Raw genomic sequence first — 21,504 nt, 5'->3', positions numbered from 1 at the left:
AAGGGGGGATGACGGTTTCTTTTCCACATGACCCCTGGGATTTATAATTTTTCAAATGTTTTTAATATTTCCCTGAAACTGAGCAGTAGAGATGGTGTCAACTTTGGGAGGTGGGTGGGTTCCTGAAGCATCCACAGCCACAGGGCTGTTAGGAAGCTGATTCCCTTTTCCCAGTAAAGTCAGAAGCCCCGCTGTGCATTGCTTGCTTAGTCTCACATAGATGCTGGGCAATGGAGGCCAAACAGGGAAAAGTGAAAACAGGAGGAAATGCCGGGTTTTCCTTTCTATGCCAAGTGTACAGCCATCCTCACACCCATCTGCCCACTCAGGGCTGTGGGAGCCGCAGTCTCCTCCAGCTCTCAGCGGGCTCACCTGCTGAGGGAGCCCGGCCTTGTGATGAGAGCCCGTACCCACGGCTGAGGGGGGCTCTCTCACGACAGGCTCAGACCAGACCAGGGCGTCAGGAAATAGGGCCTGTGTGGCAGAGTCGAGCACTGCATCGCCTGAGCCACGCCCCTTAGGGACTGGAAATATGCAGCTTTTAGACCCACCCCCCTCCCCATCCCAGCTGCCGCACCACAGCAGGAGGGTACCCGTCCTGACGGACAAGCACTCACTGGTTACACTAGGCTGGGAACGAGGCCTTGGGAGGGCCCAGCTACAGGTGAGTCCCCCCAGCTCAGGCATATTTAATGCGGGTGGAGGGTGAGCTTCTGTCCCCCACTCCTTCTTTTTATGTCTTCTTAACTGACATCTATCATCGTGCTAAGGAGTCACAGACATCCAACATCACGATGGCTTTGAGGATCATCTTACGGTGGGTGGGTGGAGCGACCCCCAAAAGCCTGGCACGGTCACCTCCCAGGTGCTTCCTGGGAAGGAGTCTGCTTGGTCCTACTACATCTTTTACAGCTAAACGGAGCATAGCTTGTCCCCAAACACATGCTCCTGTACCTCTTCCAGTCTCACCTTGGTAATCTATGTGCTCCTCCTGCTGTCAAGACATCTAAAGTTACTCTAAGACTTCTGAGATGAGGAGGGAGGGGAGGAGGGAGGGGGCCGGGCTGCAGGAGGCAGCACCACCAGTGCCTTCTAGGGAAAGTCTGCTCACTCCGGCCCCCTGAGGCCTCCGCCCACCCCTGGCCCCTCTGGGGAGAGGGAGCCTCCCTTCCAAAGCCCTGCCAAGGACACAAAGAGAATACGTCACCTGGCACCTGCCGTGCACGCAGAGGTCGGTCTCGTAGGGCCCGCAGGGCGTGCCATCCAGGACTCTGTCGGCCACCAGCAGCGGAGACTCCTTCCCGAGGGGCGAGCAGTAGAGTTCACACGGCTTATCTGAGGAGGGAAAGGGGGTGCACGTCGTGGGAAGGGGCGCGGGCAATGGGCCAGCCCGAGGGACCAGAAGTCGGCGTGGAATGAAGGTCTCGGCACCTGCTGCACCCACCCCTAGGAACACCTGGCACAGCACGTGGAGAAAGACCCTCCGGCTCAGGGGAATGACACACAGGTGAGAGCACCATGGGCTTTTCTTCATCTTGTTTTTTCTCCTTTGCACAGAAATAGAATTTCTTTTTCCTTAAAGTATTAAAGGAAATAGGCCGAATAAACACGTTGTGTGCTAATCTCTAAGCAAGCTGAACAGGTATCAGGGATGAGCCTGCGGCGGAGAAGGGATGAGGGGGGCAGGTCTCAGGGGTGTCGCCACGGCAGCAGCTTTTGCTAAAGCCTTAGTGGTCCCCAGTTGCTGGACAAAAGCTGCAGGGCTGTGGTAAGTGGCAAGAAGTGCCTGGAAGAAACTGAGCAGGAATAAGGTACAGAAAGGGGACACAGAAGCCTAGGACAACAGGTAAGGGCCCTGTCCCCAAGCAGGATGGGAACCCTGTTTTCTGCTGTTGTTGGAACCAAGCGAGTGCCCAGAAAATGCCAAGACCTCACGCTTTTGCCTAGACTGTTCCCCCTCCTTTCTGGAAGATGCCTGTTACCCCGGCAGCTTCTACTGCAGAGCTTTCTTCTCATGCCACCTCTGACTTGGAGTCTCCACCTGCATTTTGCACACACTTCCATTAAAGCTTCCAAATCCTGCTGTTCTGTAACTGTCTGAGCAACTCCCACATACAAGGGGATCTCCTATAAGGTGGGTCCTGTTGCTAAAGGAATGTGAAAGGGATGGACTGCAATTACCTTTAGACTGAAGAACTGATGGGAATGGGAGCCCTTGGAGGGCAAGGAACCAAACTTCCAACTTTCGTCAACACTCTTACATCCTTAGTTGTACAGGAGGTCCAATCTTCTAAAAAGTTATACAACCACACACTGTAAGCAAAGAAGCCTGGAACACCCCTCTCACCCGGCTGATGTGTGCCGAGATGAAATCCGGATTGAGGCTGGACTCTTTGGGGTGCGTCCCAGCCTCTCATTAGTTCACTTGTCATCAGGACTTAGCGCTTGGATGGGGAAGCCACACACAGGGCAGCCGAGATGGGCTTGGGGTCTTGGGAGCTGAGTGATCACATGTGCTTGGTGGAGGCTTGGAGGGTTCCCCTGCTGCTCCACCGTGTGGCTCTTAGAGCACCTGTTGTTCTCTCTCTGCCAGTGGTTACAAGGTTTTACTAAGGTGGAGACACTATTTAATTTTTGAGGACATCACAAGCACTCACCCCAGCCCTGCCTGGCCCTCTGTCGGGTATACAAGCTGAGAAAACTGCTCACTTCCCTATCCCCAAAGCTGCCCGCCAAGACTCCATAGCCAGGCCTCAGTTGATTGGACCATTAGGGGGCACCTGACTACAGCTGGACCAATCAGAGTCTTTCTCCTCCACCACAACCTCATAGTCAGGCCTCATGAGGCCTCAGCTGATTGGATCAGGAATAGCCACCTGATCACAGCTGGACCAATCAGAGTCTCCCTCTGGGAAAGTAGCACTGAAATTTAGCTAGAGAGGTTGTGTCTGCTCATGGTTGATGAGCCCCAAAGAAGTCTACACTTCTTTATCCACAATTCAGGAATCCAAAAGCTCTGAAAACCGCAAACATTGGTTTGGTTTGGTTTGGTTTGGTTTTTACATTTGTGCCAAACACATTTGGCAGCAAAACTAGCCTTGACTAGCTGTTGGTGGGGTTTAGTATCCCACTTGTAGACTGTTTGTGAGTTACCTGGTAGAGATGTCCATGTCTCTGACTGTGGGGTGATTCCCAGGACCCCACTGGGGGTATTAAGTAATATATGGTCAACACCCTGTTGTTACCTTTCTAGCACCTAAAATGCTCTGAACTCTGAACCACATCTGGCCCCAAAGGATTTGGACACGGGATGAGGACGTGTATAAAAGGCGCTGTGTACTGCCCTTTGACCTGCATGTGGACAAGCTGTGAGAAAGCCAGTGCGGGGCGGGCAGGAAGAAACGGCTCACACACACAAGCTGTGGTCGAACATGGAGAGGAGATCCTGACATCTTCAGGGCCCTGGCCCCAGACCTTCATCCTGGCCCTTGGGACCCCTGAGACACTCTGCATCTTGGCAACCACTCTCTCCTTTCATTACACAACTCCAGCCAGCATGGCCATGCTGGAGTCAGACAGCCCTGACCATCAGACCCTCCATCCCCTGGAAGATGCAGACCGGAAGAAGGTTTCGCCATGTTGGGGAGAGGGAGCTGGGAAAGCACCTCCACGTCGAGACACGACCTTCGCCAAGGCCTCCGACACTTCAGTGGGCACGTGGCCTGCTGGCCTGGGCAGGGAAGATGGAACCCTTGAAGGTTTCCACTTAAATGAGATTCCACAGGGAAAGCAGAAAGGGGGTGGGTTTGGCAATGGGACATCTCAATGGGTTTCTGTTGAAAGGCTTTTCCATAGAGAAATATTTGCTAAGGAGAGTCTTTGTCTTCTTTTGGAGGTGGTGTGGATTTGTGGTCCTGAGTCCTCCCTTGGAAAATCTACCTCTGCAAGAATTTTTTTTTTTCAATGAGAGAAAAAAGAAAAAAAAAATACAGCTTCCCTCTTCTTGAACTGTGTGTCACTCGCCAAAGAATTCCACAGTGATAGCAGTGCTATGAATAGGGCAGTCATAATGGGCTGCAGAAGAACCCAGAGCCCAACCACAGGAATCATTCCTCTCACGGCGGAGCTAGAATTGTGCCTTTTATAAACAGAGTTGGGAGAAGAACACTTATAATCTGTATTCTCCCCCTACCCTTTGAATTGGCCATTTATTATTTTGTTTTTATCCTTGAGAAACGCTCTTTAAAAAAAAAACCAAAAAACTGCTTCTGTTTATACTTGAAAAGGCAATGAAACCAATGAAGTCATGACAATTCCACTCCGGAGGAGGACCTTTGCAAAGCCCCGAACTTGGGGTCTCTCCTTCAAAGGCCGAGGGCTGAATGTGCTTATCACGTAGGGTTGCACTTTTCGGATCAAAGGCGGTGGCATTCTGGCTTATAATTATTTACTGCTTTGGCAGAAAGAAAAAGCAAGTGGGTGAAAACACATTCTGAACCCAGTGAGCTTCCCCAAATAGCTGCACTTGGAGGCTTCCTGGAGGGGGGATCTGGGCAGACATTGGCTGCAGCCACGGTGATGATAAGGAACAAGGAGCTCAGTGATCCAAAAGTGGTTAGAAGTCAAATAGAAGCTGGATCTGGACTTGGAGAAATCTGTGGAAAAACAGACATTTCAGTGGGATTTCTGTACAGAAGAAACGAGGCAGGAGAACTGAAAACCGGAGCAAGAGACCAAGGACAGAATAACAAGGCCGTGCACACAGCAGAGGCGGAATGAGAGCAGGGAGAGTCTGTCTGAGACCTGACCTCTTCGTGCTCCCGACATGTGGGAGAGGACAGGCAGGGGACCTCAAACATCTTTATCTGGCGGTCTGGGCTCGGCTGAAGGCTTGGAGACGAAGCTGCTTTTCATCAAAACCTGCCACTGCGCTGGAAACACGGCAGCCCCTCGGTGCTATCTCCCTCCTGATTAGGGGTCCGAGGGCGCCTGGTACATGGGGAAGCCTCCCGTGTCTTTCTGCATCAGATGAACAGCCAGGCAGGGCCGTGAGGGGCCGGGTGAGTCTGCTTCCAGCTGCCTGTCTTCCTGTTAGGGGTGCAGGGCTCCTCCCTGGTCTGCAGGGAAAGCTGAGGGTATAAAGGCTGCAATTCCCTGGAAGTTTGCTTGACTGGGTGACAGGGCAGCCACAATCACACAATCACACAAAAGATGCTGGTCTTTGTAAAAAAGGAAACTGTCTGGGGGAGCTCCCCAGAGCTTTAAAATGAGCCCACGGCTAGGTGGGCTGGTATTCTCTGCTGCGACTTAGAACATCCCATGTCGCTCTATGAGTCAGTTCAAAGCGGATGGGTCAGGGCGTTCAAAGCTGAGGGTCTGAGGCCATTATTCCCTGTGCCGCCTGGTCCTATCCCCGGACCAGCTGTGCACACTTGAACTTATAACAGCAGAATGTCGATTTCAGAGGTTCTTCCGATCCCAGGGCAGAAACCCAAGTCCTGGCACAGGAACCTCATTCTTCTGCAAAAAAAACTTCAGAGGCTGTGTAAAAATCAGGCCCAGTTGCTTGAGTTCTTATTAAAGCTCCCTCACTCGGCACTCGCGAATTCATGCTTTCTATCTTACTCCAGTACTGGAAGCCAGATGGTTATTTTCTGAGTCAGCAAGTCCGGAACTGGGGTCAGCCCCCTCCCTGCTATTCACCAGCTGCAGGAGCTCAGACGTGTCATGTAACCTGTAACCTCTCACCTTCGGCACAACTTGTCTTGCATATTAAATGAGATGATGTGTGCAGAGCTACCCTGAGCCCAGCACATGGTGTACACTCCGTAAATGGAACAACATAAATGTTGTCATCAGTATAACACACCCTTGTTTCCTGAAGAGGAACAGAATTTTATGTGTAAAACACCCTGAACTCAGGTCTGGGGGATCCTTGTGGACAATAAACAGGCACCATGAATCCTTTCGGACATGATGCCCCACCTAGGATTTTATCAGCCATTGTAAATGCTTGCAGTGGCCCTGTGGGCAGAGACTCTTGATTTGGGAGGAAGCTCTGGGAAAGAAGACGTGCTTATTGTTATCTGCACGAAGTTGTAAACGGTCATTGAACAAAACGAATGCAAATACATAGATATGATGAACAGAGTAGTGGTTACCAGAGGGGAAGGGGGATGGGGGGAGGGTGATTTGGGTAAAGGGGAGTCAACTGTACGGTGACGGATGAAAACTAACTTCCACTGGTAAGCACACTGTAGTATACAGACAGGTCGAAATAGAGTGTTGTATGCATGAAACTTACATAATGTTATAAACCAATGTTACCTCAATTAAAACAAAAAAAACAAATCTTTCCCCAAACACTCCTGTCAAGGAGTAAGAGTCAACCCAAGATGAACCAAGAAAAGAAATGCAAGAACGTATCAACACTGGAGAGAGAAACTGCAGAGGCGCAAACCCTGTCCTGCACCTGCAGAGCCTTGCTTTCAACGCTGCCCGGGGCTGTCAGCACCGGGCACTAGACGGCAGGCTACCAGCACACCCACCCTGCTGCAAACGGGGGTGCGGGAGGAACCTGGTCCTCGGTCTGCCTTGCTCGCAGCTGCTTTGGGGAAATCCCACGGAGCTGGGTCATCCCAATTCAACCTACTGCTCAAGAAGTGGGTCCACGGCTGAATTGGGCAGGACTGGAGCATCCTATTGGGTGGATCGCAGAGGTAGGGGTGCCCTGTGGGTTTTCCTAGGAGTGTTTACGGTCTGTGGAGCAGGGAGGGAGGTCGCAGTGAAAGGATACGCTAGGTGCCTTTACCATCAACCACCACCGCTGTCAGCAGGCCCTTCTTCTTGCTGCTCAGCCGGTCGTGCGTCTGGCACTGCTGGTCCCGGAAGCTGGGCAGGCCCTTGGGGCAGGGCAGGTTCTCACAGACCGCGTGCTCCACGCTGGCGCCCAGGCAGTGTGCGCCTCCAGGCCCCGGGCTAGGAGGAAGAGAGCGCTGGTGTTAACCAGACAGGCCACGGAAACAGCAGGGGTGCTCAGGTTTGGCCTCTCTTTCCAGGATGGGGAAGGGGCGGGCAAGGTATCCAAACTAACCCCGCTCTGCTCTTACACACCGTCTCTCAGCAACAGCAGCCCCCCGCTGATGGCATGTTAAATGAGCCATCAGGAAAGTGCAGCCAAGAACTGTAAATCAAGGTCATCTGGAAATAGAATATGATGAGTGCCAGTTCAGCAAGATCCACAAATTGTGTCTTTCATCGGAACTTAAAACTTGACCATCTGTAACACTAAAAACTCCAAGAGGAATTTTTAGTGTGTGTAGGTTGTTTGTTTGTTTGTTTTCCGTCTTCTATAAAATGAAAACTTTTTAAAATTTTTAATTGAAGTATAGTCAGTTTATGATGTTATGTTAGTCTATGGTGTACAGCATGGTGATTCAGTTATACAAATATATATATTCTTTTTCATTAGTTTACTACCAGATACTGAATATATTTCCCTGTGCTATATGGTAGCACCTTGTTGTTTATCTGTTATAAATATAGTAGTGTTTATCTGCAAATCCCAAACTTCCAATTTATCCCTCTTCTCCTTTCCCCCAGTAACCATAAGTTTGCTTTCTATGTCTGAGAGTCTGTTTCTGTTTTGTAAGTAAGTTCATTTTAGTCATTTTTAAAGATTCCACATACAAGTGATATTATATGATGTTTTTCTTTCTCTTTCTGACTCACTTCACTTAGTATGATAATCTCTAGGTCCATTCATATTGCTGCACATGGCATTATTTCATTCTTTTCTGTGGCTGAGTAGTATTCCATTGTATAAATATACCACAACTTCTTCATCCAGTCATCTGTCGATGGACATTTAGGTTGCTTCTGTGTCTTGGCTACTGTAAATAGTGCTGCTATGAACATTGGGGCGCATGCATCTTTTTGAATAAAGGTCCCCTCTGGATATATGCCCAGGAGTGGGATTGCTGGATCATATGGTAAGTCAAGTTTTAGTTTTTTTAAGCAATCTCTATACTGTTTTCCATAGTGGCTGCATCAAACTACACTCCCACCAACAGTGTAGGAGGGTTCCCTTTCCTCCACACTCTCTCCAGCACAAAATGAAGACCTTTAAATGGCTCCTAGATACGCTCCAGATGTCACTAAGTTTCAGAATGAGTAAATAAATAACTCTATAATGAAAAGAATCAGAATGATTAATTCACTTTTCATGGGCTCTGGGTAGAGACCAGCTGGATGGCAGCCCTGCACCCTTTTCCTGGGTAAGAGTGAGAACACACGTGCTCAATGATGTTGTCTTGGGTCCTAGATGCTCTATGCTTAGGCTGGGGTTTGAACCAGTTCTGGAGACCCAGCTGTGTTCTTTGACCACATCTGCACACATGAGGGGTATCAAAGAGAAGCAGCAGGACCCTGGCCTGGCCAGCTGACGTGTGGCTCTGCCCAGCTCTTCCATGAGGCCCCGGATGTCCTTGTAGGACTATGACCTGGGCAACCTCAATGGTTCCTTTCACCTCCGTGATGGAGTAAGACTGCTCCCCCAACTCCCCCACACAAATCACAACTGTTCTGCTCAGTGGCTTTTCCCAAATTATACACACTTGCCGGCAGGGTGACATTTTTGCTACATTTCATTTCTTTTCCTCCCTTTGCCATTTCTTGTGTTCAGACAGTGAGGCCACCTTGAGACCACTGCCTTATGGAAGAGACGTGACAGCAGAAGGTGGCAAAAGTCTTCAGGCTTTTGTGTCACAACAGTCTACACCAAACTTTCTCTGCAAAGGGCGAGACTGTCCATTTGTTTGGCTTTGTGCGGCATGAAGTCTCTGTCGCAACTACTCAGTTCTGCCACTGCAGCACAAAAGCAGCCAGAGACAAAGTGTAAACAAAACAGCATGGCTATGTGCCAATAAAGCTTTATTTACAAAACCAGCGGTGGGCCAGATTTGGTCCACGGGCCATAGTGTGCCAGTCCCTGCTCTAGAAAAATGTGTTGGAGGAAACATCTGGAGTCAGAGGAAAGGCCCCCCTTATACCTCCATGTCCACTTCATACACGCCAGATAACATTTCCCTCACCTGGGAGGAGAGGCAGCCTTGAAAGATTATATCCCCTGGTGGCTCCACAGAGGTTTCTGAGTTTTGATCTCAAAGTCAGGAAATGGCGAGACCTCTCTAACTGACCTGAGAAGAGAGGCACCTTTTTGTTCTTTTTCCTGCCCAGAGTCCCGGGAGGCAGCTAGAGCCCAGGGAAGTGACTGCATGGCGTGTTTGGAGAGATGGAGTCTCAGACAGCCTCCCAGGAGCCCGGGCCCAAGTGCCAGGTGTGGACAGGTGAATGTATTTCTGTGCCACAAACCACAGTATGGAAGGAACAGAGAGGGGCTGGCCCTGAAGAACCACGTGGACCAGCAGAAGGGATGGTGAGGCAGAGAAGTTCTATGGTAAGAAGCTGAGGGTTCAGTTGTGTCCTGCCTAAAATTCATATGCTAAGGTCCTAATCCCCGGAGCCTCAGAACATGACCTTATTTGGAAATAGTACCAATGCAGACATAATAGTTGAGATGAGATCATACTAGACTAAGGTGAGCTCCTAAACCAATACAACTGGTGTTATTATAAAAAAGGGGAAGTCTGGGGACAGACACCCACAAGGAGAATGCCATGTGAAGATGAAGACAGAAATCAGGGTGATGATTCTACACTCGAAGGAATGCCAAAGATTGCCAGCAAACCACCAGAGTCTCCCTCACAGCCCTTCCAACCCTTCCAGCGTCTTGATCTTGGACTTTGAGCCTCCAGAACTGGGAGAGTAAATCTCTGCTGCTTAAATGACACCCAGCTGAGGCAGGTTGTCATGGCAACTCTTAGAAGAAGAATACACCAGATAACCCAATGACCTGATGCATACTCAACTGAACTTAGATGCAGACTCAGGGAAAAGGGAAAAAGTCCTTGAAGAGATTAGGAAGCCAACATGGACTAGAGTGGAGTTCAGACATACAAACTGGATTGGCTTTGTACAAAAAGAAAGGAAGCTACGTTTCCTACACATCTTAGGGTGTAAACTAAGATTTGTGCGGGTCATGGAATTAACTTCCTGAGTTGTCATCAAGCTTTGTTTTAGCTTCCTTTACATCCACCGCCATCAGTTGATTTTCCAGATTTATGTCTGACTGACTGACCCTCGTATACCAACAGCCTCACAGCGGGTAGGTGGAGAGGCGATCAGATGTGACAGAAGCAAACTCCAGGCGGCAGCCCATGCAATACCGCACATGCCTCAGGATGTTTCCCTCCTGAATTCTGTTTATCTGGTTTCTTCTCCATGTCTGGTCTTCTCCCACAGGCAAGTCCCCTTTCGGCCCCCATCTGGCTCGCTGCCCCATCTTCCCCATCCCCCATCCCTAACTCTCTGCGCACCCTGAAGGCCACCTCCACCCTGCCGCCTAGTTTTCTTTCCCACCTGGAACCTCTCCTGACCCTGCTTGGGTCTCTGCCGTACTGCTCATCACCGACCTTCTGAAACGGCGAGCTGAGCTCCTGCCTTCCTATTCCTCTGCAACCTCAAGCAAGAGAACCTGGCACAGGCTGGTCTTTAACAAACAGTCGTTAGACTGAATTGAACTCTATTATCAGAGGTTATCTTAAAAAGATCAAAAAAAAGAAAGCAATGTCAGGAAAAATCAGGTAGGGAGCTCTAGGAATACACCTCTCCACCTGGACAACAATTGTATTGGCAAAACTGCCTGAAGTAACAATTTTGAAACTCTGGAGTCTATCTGAAAGCTGGTAGCCTCCAGGAGAAAGCTTGGCTGGTAAGTGGTGGTTACTGTCGATCAATTTCAATCTTGATGGTGGTAGTGGCAACTGTCCCCCCTCCCCCAGCCCCATGGCAGGTGGCGGTGCCTACATTCCTGGTGTGGCTTGCTGGAGTCAGGGTGGACAATAAAGACTTTGTCCTCCAAATACTGGAGCTCTGTGTTCTGGCTGCTCAGCGATGCTTTCGATTTCTAAGGTACAGGGGCTGGCCACCACTATGTCAACCCCCACCAGCTGAAGTGGCTTCCAGGGAATTTCACTAAGCAATACATGTTTAAAAGTTCTTTTTCCTCTTTTGGGAGCCAGATATTTAAGGATCAGGTCATTCAGAAGCAACTGCACATATGGGAAAATTTAGAAAGCCACGAGGTATGCCCAGGGAATGAGGAAGGCTCAGAAAAAGTCAGAGGAGACCTTGCACTTCAGGTTGATCCTCAGCACAGAGAAACCTTTCAACAGCAAAGAAATAACAAGTCCTGTGATGGGGGAGAAGCTGATTTCCAGTGTTGCATTATAAGATTCAAACGTCCAATTTTCAACAAAACAATTACTAAGGCATACAAAGAGACAAGAAAGGACAACTCATTCAAAGGAACAAAATACATTGGTAAAACTGTGCCCAAGGAAGTCCAGAGGTTGGGTTAGGTTTTCTAGACAAAGACTATAAAACAGTGGTCTTAAAGATGCTCAAAGTGCTGAAGGAAGACACAAGGACAGGAAAATGATACATGAGAAAAGCGAGACTATCAATAAAGAGTTAGAAATTACAAAAAGGAAACAAAATCTCTGAAGTTGAGAAGTACAATCACTGAAATGAAAAATTGACCAGGTGGGCTCAAAAGCAGGTTTGAGCAGGCAGAAGAAAAATCAGGAATATAAATTTGTCCTATGAGTTTGACTACAGGACAACTGAACTATTGAGTCTGGGGAGGGAAAAGAAAAAAGAATGAAGAAAAGGAAACAGAGGAGATCTGTGGGAAACCAAGGGGACTAATATATGCATTACAGGAGCCTCAGATGGAGAAGAGGAAGAGAGATTATTTGAAGAAATAATGGCTGAAAACTTCCCAAATTTGAAGAAAGGCAGGAATCTACAATTCAAAAAGGATAAATTCACTGAGATGCACTGTAATTAAACTGTCAAAGGACAAAGAGAGAAGCTTGAAAGCAGCAAGAGCGAAGCAACACATCACATACAAGGGATCCTCAGGAAATCACAAGCCTGTTTCTAATCAGAAACCCTGGAGGCCAGAAGTCAGTGGGTAGATACATTCAAAATCCTCAAAGAAAAACTATCAACTACGAATTCTATACCCAGCAAAAATGGGTTATTCAAAAATGAGGGAGAAATTAAGACATTCCCAGATAAGCAAAAGTTGAGGAAGTTATTTACCATCAGACCTGTCCTACAAGAAATGTGATTTCTCTCAGCAGACTTCTGTGATGGCCTGTGATGCCTGCCACCTCCCTCCAGGCAGCATTCATCCCAGATGGCAGCTTCTGGGCACACCAACACTTTGGGAAAATTTTAAGTCTGGTCTCAGATGCAGTTTCTCCATTAGACAGCTTTCTCTGACACCACTAAGTGGGACCTCCTGGAAAGTTCCACCAGTGCAGCACCTCGGCAAACTTCTTCTTCATCCATCCCCAGGTTGTAACCTCTCCAACCAAGAACTTCAGCCCTGGGTGTGTGTGCAAGGGACAGGGGGCACCCTCATCCATGTCTACTCCTTCCTTGGGTGCTCTGCCTCTGACCTGAAGATACTGGCTGCTTCCTGTATCTGCTCTTTCTGTGTCTTTAGAGTTCTTGTCACCTCTTCGCAGCTAATTCCCCATTACTCTAATCAGCTGTTACGGCTAATGCTTTTTTACATTAAACTTTCCCTATTTAAAAAAAAAATGACCAATGTTGTTTAAACAAGTAAGTTCTGGAATAATATTAAATAGTAAAAGTAATAAATAAATAGATAATAGCAATAGATAACTAAAATGGCTATAATACAAATATAAAATTCAGGACAAAGTCTTAACCAAGCCTCAAGTCCAGCCTGGACAGAATGAAAGTGATTGATGGTCATTCTATCTGACCAAAATAACACTGACCAGAGCCTCTACAGTTTTTAATACATGATGTTTGGCATCTGTTCAAAATTTATGAGATATGATAAAAACAGGGACAAATGACTGACAAACAGGAAAAAAAAAACAACAGAAAAAGAATGACCAAAAGAATTGATTTTTTTTTCAGTTTTCCTTTTGGTCACTACTTTGAGAAAAGGGAGAGGCAATCCACAAGCAGCATGATCTGCTACCCACATCAGCCCAGTTTCCGTATGTCAGTCTCTGGAAGGACCCTGCACTCAGCACATTCACTCTAAGACTGTCAATAACACAGGTCATCTGAGTGTTACCGAGACACCAGCGAGGGCCTCCTGCATATACACCGGTGCTTAGACAACAGAAAGGCCTCTACACGTACCATAAAAGAGACAGAGGAAGGGGGAGGGTATAGCTCTAGGGTAGAGTGTGTGCCTAATATGCACAAGATCCTGGGGTCAATCCCCAGTACCTCCATTAAAGTAAATAAATAAATGAAAACCTAATTACCTCCCCCCAAAATAAAAAAATAAAAATTCAAAAAAAAGAAGATGGAGGAGAATCTTCGCCGGGGGAGGACATGTCTGATGGGAAGGTCCACAAGACCTTGTGAGCAGAAGTTCTATGGGAGGACTTGGAGGCGGGAACAGCTTTACTAAGGAGCCTACACCGGGCGAGTAGGCCAAGCTTGAGTTGCATGGACACAGGACCTTCAGGAGATGCTGTGTTAGTGCTGCAAACACAGGCGGGAGAGATCACCCTCCCAAAGGCTGAGGAGCAGGGGGCTGGGGTTCTGATTTCACCCTGAGTTATGCAATGTGGATCAAATAAAAAGCCCCTAGGAAGGCTACAATAACAGAAACCAAGCCTGTCATGGCTAAAATGGAGGATGGTTAACATAACAGGATTTGTGGAAGAACAGAGTTGTCCATTTTTGAGAGCTAGAAATAGGTCATGAAAATGGGAGGGGGTGGGGCAGCAAGTTGAAATCTCGTCCTGAAATGAGGGATGGTCCCCTGAGGACACAGGCCCAGACAGAGGCACCAGGGTCACATCCGAAGTGAGCACAGACTATCATGCCCAGGGGGCTTACACGCCTCCTGCTCTCTATAACATTACCTGGTTTAGTCAGCGGCACGAAGATTCAGAGGGGAATCCTGGCTGCGTCCTTCCAATGTAGAGACCGAAGCTCTAATACGTTAAATAACCTCTCAGTGGGGAGGTAAGAGGTGGAGGTTAAGAAAGAGTGTGACTCACAAGCAGGAGCAGACTGGGGAAGGGGGCTACCCTCGGATATCGTGAGGCCAGGCTGACCCACTGAGGCAGCCATCCGGGGTGTGATGGATTTTCAAGATGCTTCTCCAATATCAATCCCCAATTTCTATCTGTACTCCATCAGGACTTTCTAAAACACGAACAAAGCAGAAGTTTAGATATAAATCCAGTGACTAGGACAGGTACTTCACAGGAAAGGACACCCACATGGCAACCACAGACACAGATGCACGGCCTCATTGCTTATGACAGAAACGCAAATGAAAACCTCACCGAGATATTGCTACACACCCATCAGAAGGGCTAAAGCGGAAAAGACAGACAGCATCAAGCTCCGGGGAGGCTGGGAGCAGGTGGAAGCTCGCTGCAGTCAGGGCAGCGTCAGTGGCGTAGCTGCTCCAAAAAACCTGGCCCATATTCGGTCACACACGCGCTGGGAGCCAACATGCACCTGCACGCACACCCAGCACACGCGCTCGGGAAACACACACTCTAGGATAGATGTCCTTTCTGTAAACAGACAGTTGAGTCTCTCTGAGCTCCTGTGGCAGGACCGGCTCCAGCCAGGGGCCCAAGTGCCTGGGGCACCCCCAGCAGAGCAGGGAAGCACAAAGGTTTGCTGAGATGAACAGGACCACAGGCAGCAGATCTGCCGCTTTCGTTGGGAGCAGATGACAGGCAGCATCAGGTAGGAGGAAGAGCAAGAGGCCAGCTGAGTGGCACTTTTTCTTTTTTTGCTCTGCTCTACTAAATGCAGATAGATCAGAAGATAAAAGTCAGCAAGCGGTTCAGACCACCTCGCCATCCAGAGACACAGTGATTTCAGCTGAGAGCCGGCAGTTATGCCTCCTGATCCTGCACCAAGAGCTCCGAGGAGCGAGCAGGGCACACACTCAAGATTTCAAAAGTGGTTCAGGGCTGCTAACACCCCTGCAGGGCAACAGATGTCCTCTGAAAGGTGCCCAAGTAACTCATATAACTTAGACTCAAGCATAGAAAACTGTAATTTCTAAAAGCTATCCATGTGAACGCCAGGTACGTTGAAAACACACCTACAGGGGTTTCACTGTGGGATTACAGGCACATAATTTCATTCCCCCCAGTCTTAGAAGGTGGGATGCCTTCCTTGCTGATGCTCAGGGGATGACCCTGGGTCAGGACCCTGATGCATCCCTGCTTCTAAGATCCGCTCACCTTCTCATCCTTCTTGTGTTCTGACAGAGCTGGCTTGTCACACGAGATCACCGGAGCCTTTTCTCCCACCCCCTACTTCCCAGCCCGCCCTACACAAGCCTCCTGATGGGTACCAGGATTGGCAGTAGAGACGAACTCTCTGCCTTGCAGTCTTTCAGTGAAAACTTCCACCGACAGCGACACAAATTACGGCAGGAAAGGACAAGCTTAGGAAGCTGCATTAAAAACACGGATGGTCCCCAAAGCCTTGATGTCAGCTGGCAAGAAACAGAAATTCCAATCGCTGTAAAGCCCAAGACTAGAGGAAAAAAACAGAGGGCGGGGACTCTCTTGCCAGTATTTTTGGACAGTGAATAAACCAGCTGCAGGAGACGGGAAAGGAGCCAGGAATATAGAGTGAAGGGGGTGGGGAGAGGGTGGTGGGAGCCTTCCAAGTCCGAGATGTACGTAGCGGTGAGATTTGGACATCCTTGGGAAATTTCAAGACAGTGAGCCTGGTGATTTAAGGAGTGAGCCAGGGAGAGGACCCTGTTTTGGTCAGTGCTTGGCTCCGGGGCCTCCATCAGCTGTGCTTTGTAACAATCACCACATCAGGCCATTCTGCAAAAGCAGGCTGACAACTGCAGCCTGGACTTCATTAAAGCTTGTCTGCCTCCTGCATCTCCGCGGGAAGCACCGGGACCACTGCGAAGCAACCCCTCGCCCCTCAAGGCCAGCCCCTTCTCCTCCCATTCCTCCGGGCGGTTCTCGAAGGTGAGAAACCTTGCAGAAAACTACAGGGGAAAGAGAGCCTGTCACTTCTGTTCAGAACAGGAAATGCAGCTATGTGGTTATTGTGAAAGACTGGATGGAAAGGAAGACTACCAAAGCGTCAATACTATAGGAGCTAAAACATCTTGTTCCTCTCACTTGGAATAAACAAGGCTGGATGCTCTTGAGAGGGCGCCTAGCACCTCTAGCTGTGAGCACAGCCTCGCTGGGGCAGGGCGGGCACCGGCAGAGATGGCCCTGGTGCGCGGGGGGCCCCGGCCCCCATCCCTGGCTGCTCACAGCCTGTGGGCCTCGTGGAGGCAAAATACAAGGGAAGGGGCCTACCTGGTAATCCACCTTCCTGGCATAATAAATTACAATCACCTTTGTGTTTAAGAGGAAATGACAATATTAGGTGTGTGTTTTGAGGCACTAGAGAAGCAGAGGGATGGCGTTCTCTCAGACACATGTGTCCAGGCGGGAAGGTGGTCAGGCACATGTTACGGGGACTGGTCTGCTGCAGGCATGGAGGGAGGATGGGGCCCAGAAGGTGCGGCTTTCCTGGAGCTCAGAGGCCAGAGGGGGAGGACGCAGTGAAAACAAGTGAGCAAATCCATGTGAGTAGTCACAAACCATCCTAATACCTGTAACGTTAAGAAAGGGCACAGAGTGCAAGTGGGGAGCGGGCATCTGCCGCTGGCCAGGGGCTCAGGGGAGGAGGCCTGTCCCAGGAGGAGACACAAAGAGGGGAAGAAGCACCAACCAAGGTCTGGAGGTGGGAGCCTTGTGTCTGGGAACAGAAAGGAGGTTCAGTGGGCTGAATGAGGGGAAGATAAACCCACCCAGAACCTGCAAATGTGACCAGGTAGACATAATTAAGGATCTCTTAATGATGAGATGAGATCAGCCTGGATTAGGGTGGGCCCTAGACCCCATGGCACGTGTCCTGGGAAGAGGAGAGAGGGTGTAAGGGCACAGAGGAGACACCAGTGAGGATGGAGGCGGAGGCTGGAGCAGTCAGTCTACGGGGCGGAGGTGGCCGCAGCCACCAGAAGCCAGGGGACAGGCAAGGAATGGACTCTCCTTCAGAGTTTCAAGGAGGAATCAGTCCTGTGACATCTTGATTTCAGACTTCTGGTTTCCAGAATGGGGAGAGGACACACTTCTGTTTTATGACACCACGTTGTGGCACTTTATTACGGCAGCCACAGGGAGCTCATTCAGAAGCCATGGTCACACCTGCTCAGCACTGATCACGTCTTATTCTTGCAAGGGTTGCTATCACCTGAACACAATCCCACTGCTGACCGTCTTGTTCTGGCTCTGAAGCCTGGCTCCTACGATACCATGCCAGCACCCTCTAATGGGGGAAACTGAGGCCCAGAGAGAGAAGGGTCTTTCTTGAGGTCACATGACCAATAACCAACCAAGCCAAGCCCAAATCTCCACACCGTGATTCCAATCCCAGAGCTCTTTTCTTGGGCCCAGAGGTGGAACTATTGTAACTTCATCACAGAGCAATGGAAAAACTGAAACCACGATTAATTTCTTACCACTTAGCTAAATAGGTTTTCTAATCAGTTGCCCACCTACGGTGGTTAATTTTATGTGTTGACTGGCCACGGGTGCCCAGACTGTAAGTTATTTCTGGGTGTGTCTGGGAGGGTGTTTCTGGAGGAGATTAGCATCTGGATGGGTGGACTCCTAAAGCAGGCGCCCTCCCCAGTGTGCGTGGGTCCCTTCCAACCTGCCCAGGGCCTGAAGAGAACAAAAGGCAAAAGGAGGGCCTCTCTGTTTGAGCTGGGACGTCTCGTCTCATCTCCTCCGGCCCTTGGACTGGGCACAGCTTGGAGATTCATCCCCTGGGCTCCCCTGGTTCTCAGGCCTTCAGACTCAGACTGAATCATACATGGGCCTCCAGCGGGTGTGGTGGGGCTTCTCAGCCTTCATAACCACGTGACCCGATTCCTTATAATAGATCGTGTATCTTTAAATCCTATAAATCCTAACACACCACCTAGGCTTTCCATTGAGAATTCACTTCTAAAAGATTAAATACACACCCACGAGGTGTCAGGCACTCTGCTGGGTGCTGGAGGGAAACGTTTTAATAAGACACAATACATAGTGCCAATTCTTAGAGCACTGCCAGCAAACACGGTGTTCTTGGTCTTGACTAAATTGTGAGTCTACGTTTTCCTTTAATCTGGAGGTTCTCAACCTTGGCTGGGCATTGGAATTTGTCTGGGGAGATTCGACACCTCTGATTCCTGGGCGCCACCCCTGGAGTTTGTGATTTAACTGGTCTGGGATATAGCTGAGGCATCAGCATTTTAAAACACAAGATGGGTTTGCTAATTATTCATCAATACGAGTTAATTGTGGATAGAAATCATTTCCTTTTAGTCAATTTATAATTCACTCATTTTCAAAATTAACGTGGTGTGGCTGACAGCACACAAGATGTAAAAAGAGATTATTCTAAGAAATGTTGAAAACGGGGAATTTCAGGAGACGAAGAGAAAAAAAAAATCTGTGATAAAGAAATTATTACAATTGGGCATAAGATCTAGCCCTGAGTTTTTTGGAGCAAATGTGTAAAGGTGAACAAGGGTCACGGTGTCATCACAATTGATTAAAACAAAAAAAGCCTATGGTGAAAAAAACCAAAAAACTATGCTCTGCCTAACATTTCTAACAGGACAGGTGAAAGATACTTGGATAAAAGAGAACGGAACCCACAAATGCTTGTGACTCATCAACCGCCAGGCTGCTCCCAAACCAGCTCATTTGAAGGTCAGCTTCATTTTCCTGATGGTCTGCAGGCTGCCCTGGGCTGACTCTCGTCTAAGGCTGCTGTGAATCAGGACAGGAGGAGCTGTCATCCAGCTGTCTCGGGAAACCAGTCTCCCAAGGCCCACACAAGGAAGAGGAAGGAGCCAGCTCCCTGCATCACTTACCGCGTCTGTTACAGAACGAGCCCTGTTTAAGCCGAGATGCTTGGAGGCACACCACGCCCCTGCACTGGACCTGTGGTTCAAGTTCACTTTCCCTCCACTCAAGAGTCTCAGTGGGAGACAGAGCCTGCTTTACTAAGGCGGCGAGAGCCGCAGTTCGGACACCCCGATGGATCGAGGCGCCCTGGAGAAGGGGGACTTACGGAGGGTTGTCGCATTTCCTCTGCCGGAAGCGGGCTCCCGTCCCGCACGTGCGGCTGCACATGCTCCAGGCGCCCCACGGGCTCCAGTCTCCGTCCACGTGCTCCGGGATGGGCGTCTTGCTCACGCACTCCCCCGCGCGGCACCACTGAAACACAGCAGGGCGGCCGGGGGTGGGGGCCACTCAGCTCCGCGGCAAACCTGCTCACACGCCCGCCCGCTCGTAGCTGCGACTCCCTCCATGCGAAAAACCACCGGGCCGCCCAAACCTGATTTTTGTAATTTACACAAAAGTAGACTATTTCAGGGTGTGCCAGTTTGCTCACTCCGGTGACATTCGTTACATACCAACCTGACACCTCTGTCTCTCTGGGGTTTGGATTTTGCCCTAAACTTCCACATGGATGTGCTCAATGGAGAGTCTCTAAATTCCAAGAAAAAGGATTCATCCACATGGCTCATGGAGAGATCTGATCGTCTGCAAACTGTTTAATGTGAGTCTCTCTCTGGAAGGCAGTATTTCCTGGCTCTGCAGTTTTGAACTTCAGGGTTGAGTTTGGTCCCTGGAGATGACACAGCTGGCTCCATGTGGGGGAACCTTGCCCTTGCTGTGTATAAGAGAAAGCCAATCCTCTAAAACAAGTTCCCAGTGTGTGTGGCACAAACCCTGGGGCAGGAGACGTGATTCAGTGGTTCCCAATCACAGCATCTCTCTCAATCCTTAAAGAAGACTAAAGACAAAAGTCTTGGACTGTGGCTGCTGGCTCTGAACACCTCTTCAAACACTGGCCAAACTGTCTTGTTAGTGAAGATCATGACAAAGGCTCACTCTCTCAACATCTAGCTAGAATTGGATAGCAGTGTTCTCATTAAAATTGTTTTATGATACCTTTTGTGTACGTTAAAGATCCTATTTCTTCATTTATAATCCACCGATGTAAAAGTTTCAAGTAAATTCACATATGTAACAAAAGGAGTTAATTTAACAAAAATATTAACTCAATGATTCTTATATCTTATAAGAAAAAAAGGAGAGAGGTGATATAGGTGTCCCTCTGTGCCCGGAGTGGGCTCCCCATTTCTGGGGTGGCCCAGGGGGTGCTTCAGGGGCTCCTGAGTGCAGTGCAGACCACCTTTCAGGAGAGGCGCCCAATGCCCAGGGGACATGGGCTGCCTGCTGGGGACAGTGGGAAGCGAGGTTACCTTGTCTGCCCCACACTCTGTGCCGTCCAGGGGAGGGTCCAGTTTGGTCTTGCAGGACGTATCTCCTTCCACCAGGCACCACAGTCCAGCGCACATCAGATGCTGCTGACAAGGGAAGGAGTGTAACTGCCAAGAACCCCGCACGCAGGTTACAGTGGGGTTGGAAGGCGGGGCCCAAAGACCGGTGTGGGATTTGAAACATGAGAGGAAGAAAGGAGGGTCATGAATCTGGATGTCATAAAAAAATACATGCATCATGTCAACTAGTCTATTCAGCTCAGCAAAATTCCGTGCATTTACTCCTAGGAGCCCTGTGCCACGGGGGTTTGGCTCAGCGGTTCCACCACTAGCTACTGAGGGCCTAGCAGGTGTCCAAGGCAGGTTGCAGCTGGGGAGCCATTAACAAGCAGACAGTTGCCATTTACTGTAGGGACGAACAAGGTGGCTTCCCAGAGGTCGTACAGAGCACGTGGGAAAGACCCTCACCACCCGAGCCGCCTCAGGGAGCGCTTGCTCTGGAGCCGAGGCTGGTGCAGCTTTACGCAGCCTCCGAAGTGAGAGCCCCCCGTGGGGTTAAAGGGGCTCAATCCTCCCCGGGGCAACCTGCCTTCTAGCTCAGTTGAGCTACTCAATTTCTTTTCTTTCTTTCTTTTTTTGCAAGTAATGTAAACTTCTATTGAATTCCCTTGGAAAGTACCACGGGGATCATCCATCTCATTCAACCAACTCTCTGAAAATCCCCTTTCACTACCTTCCTTTCCTCTATATCTTATGTGGCTCAACAGACACGCCACCCTTGACCTCTGTCCTCTGTTCTCTCAGTTCTCCCTCAACCAGCTCAACCAGTACCAGCCCAGCCCCCTCTCTTCCTGGCCTCTTGTCAGTTTATTTCTCTCTGTCTCCAGACACTCTTGGCATCTTCGAAGGTGGATCGAGGTGTTGCTCTGGGTATCTCTGATTTCTCCTCCCTGTCTCTCACCCCGCTCAGCACA

At 49.4% G+C, this 21,504-nt stretch overlaps 1 protein-coding gene across 5 annotated transcripts in view; it reads right to left on the bottom strand.

Moving 5' to 3' along the window:
- ADAMTS17 (ADAM metallopeptidase with thrombospondin type 1 motif 17) overlaps positions 1-21,504 on the bottom strand; it is a 293,369-nt gene that overhangs the window by 87,366 nt on the left and 184,499 nt on the right. For 3 of the 5 annotated variants that reach the window (XM_031691884.2, XM_031691886.2, XM_072950692.1), the window contains exons 11-14: positions 20,513-20,617; positions 19,312-19,457; positions 6,812-6,978; positions 1,208-1,335 (exon numbers count right to left, since the gene is read on the bottom strand). In XM_031691884.2, the coding sequence (XP_031547744.2) occupies positions 1,208-1,335; positions 6,812-6,978; positions 19,312-19,457; positions 20,513-20,617 (546 nt within the window). The remainder of the gene's footprint in view (positions 1-1,207; positions 1,336-6,811; positions 6,979-19,311; positions 19,458-20,512; positions 20,618-21,504) is intronic. The other 2 variants (XM_031691885.2, XM_072950691.1) reach the window with 1 other exon arrangement.

This window comes from Vicugna pacos, chromosome 27 (genome assembly GCF_048564905.1).
Source record: "Vicugna pacos chromosome 27, VicPac4, whole genome shotgun sequence".
NCBI lineage: Eukaryota > Metazoa > Chordata > Mammalia > Artiodactyla > Camelidae > Vicugna > Vicugna pacos.
The sequence above is the reverse complement of the archived record's forward strand: the minus strand, read 5'-3'. Positions and strand labels throughout refer to the sequence as shown.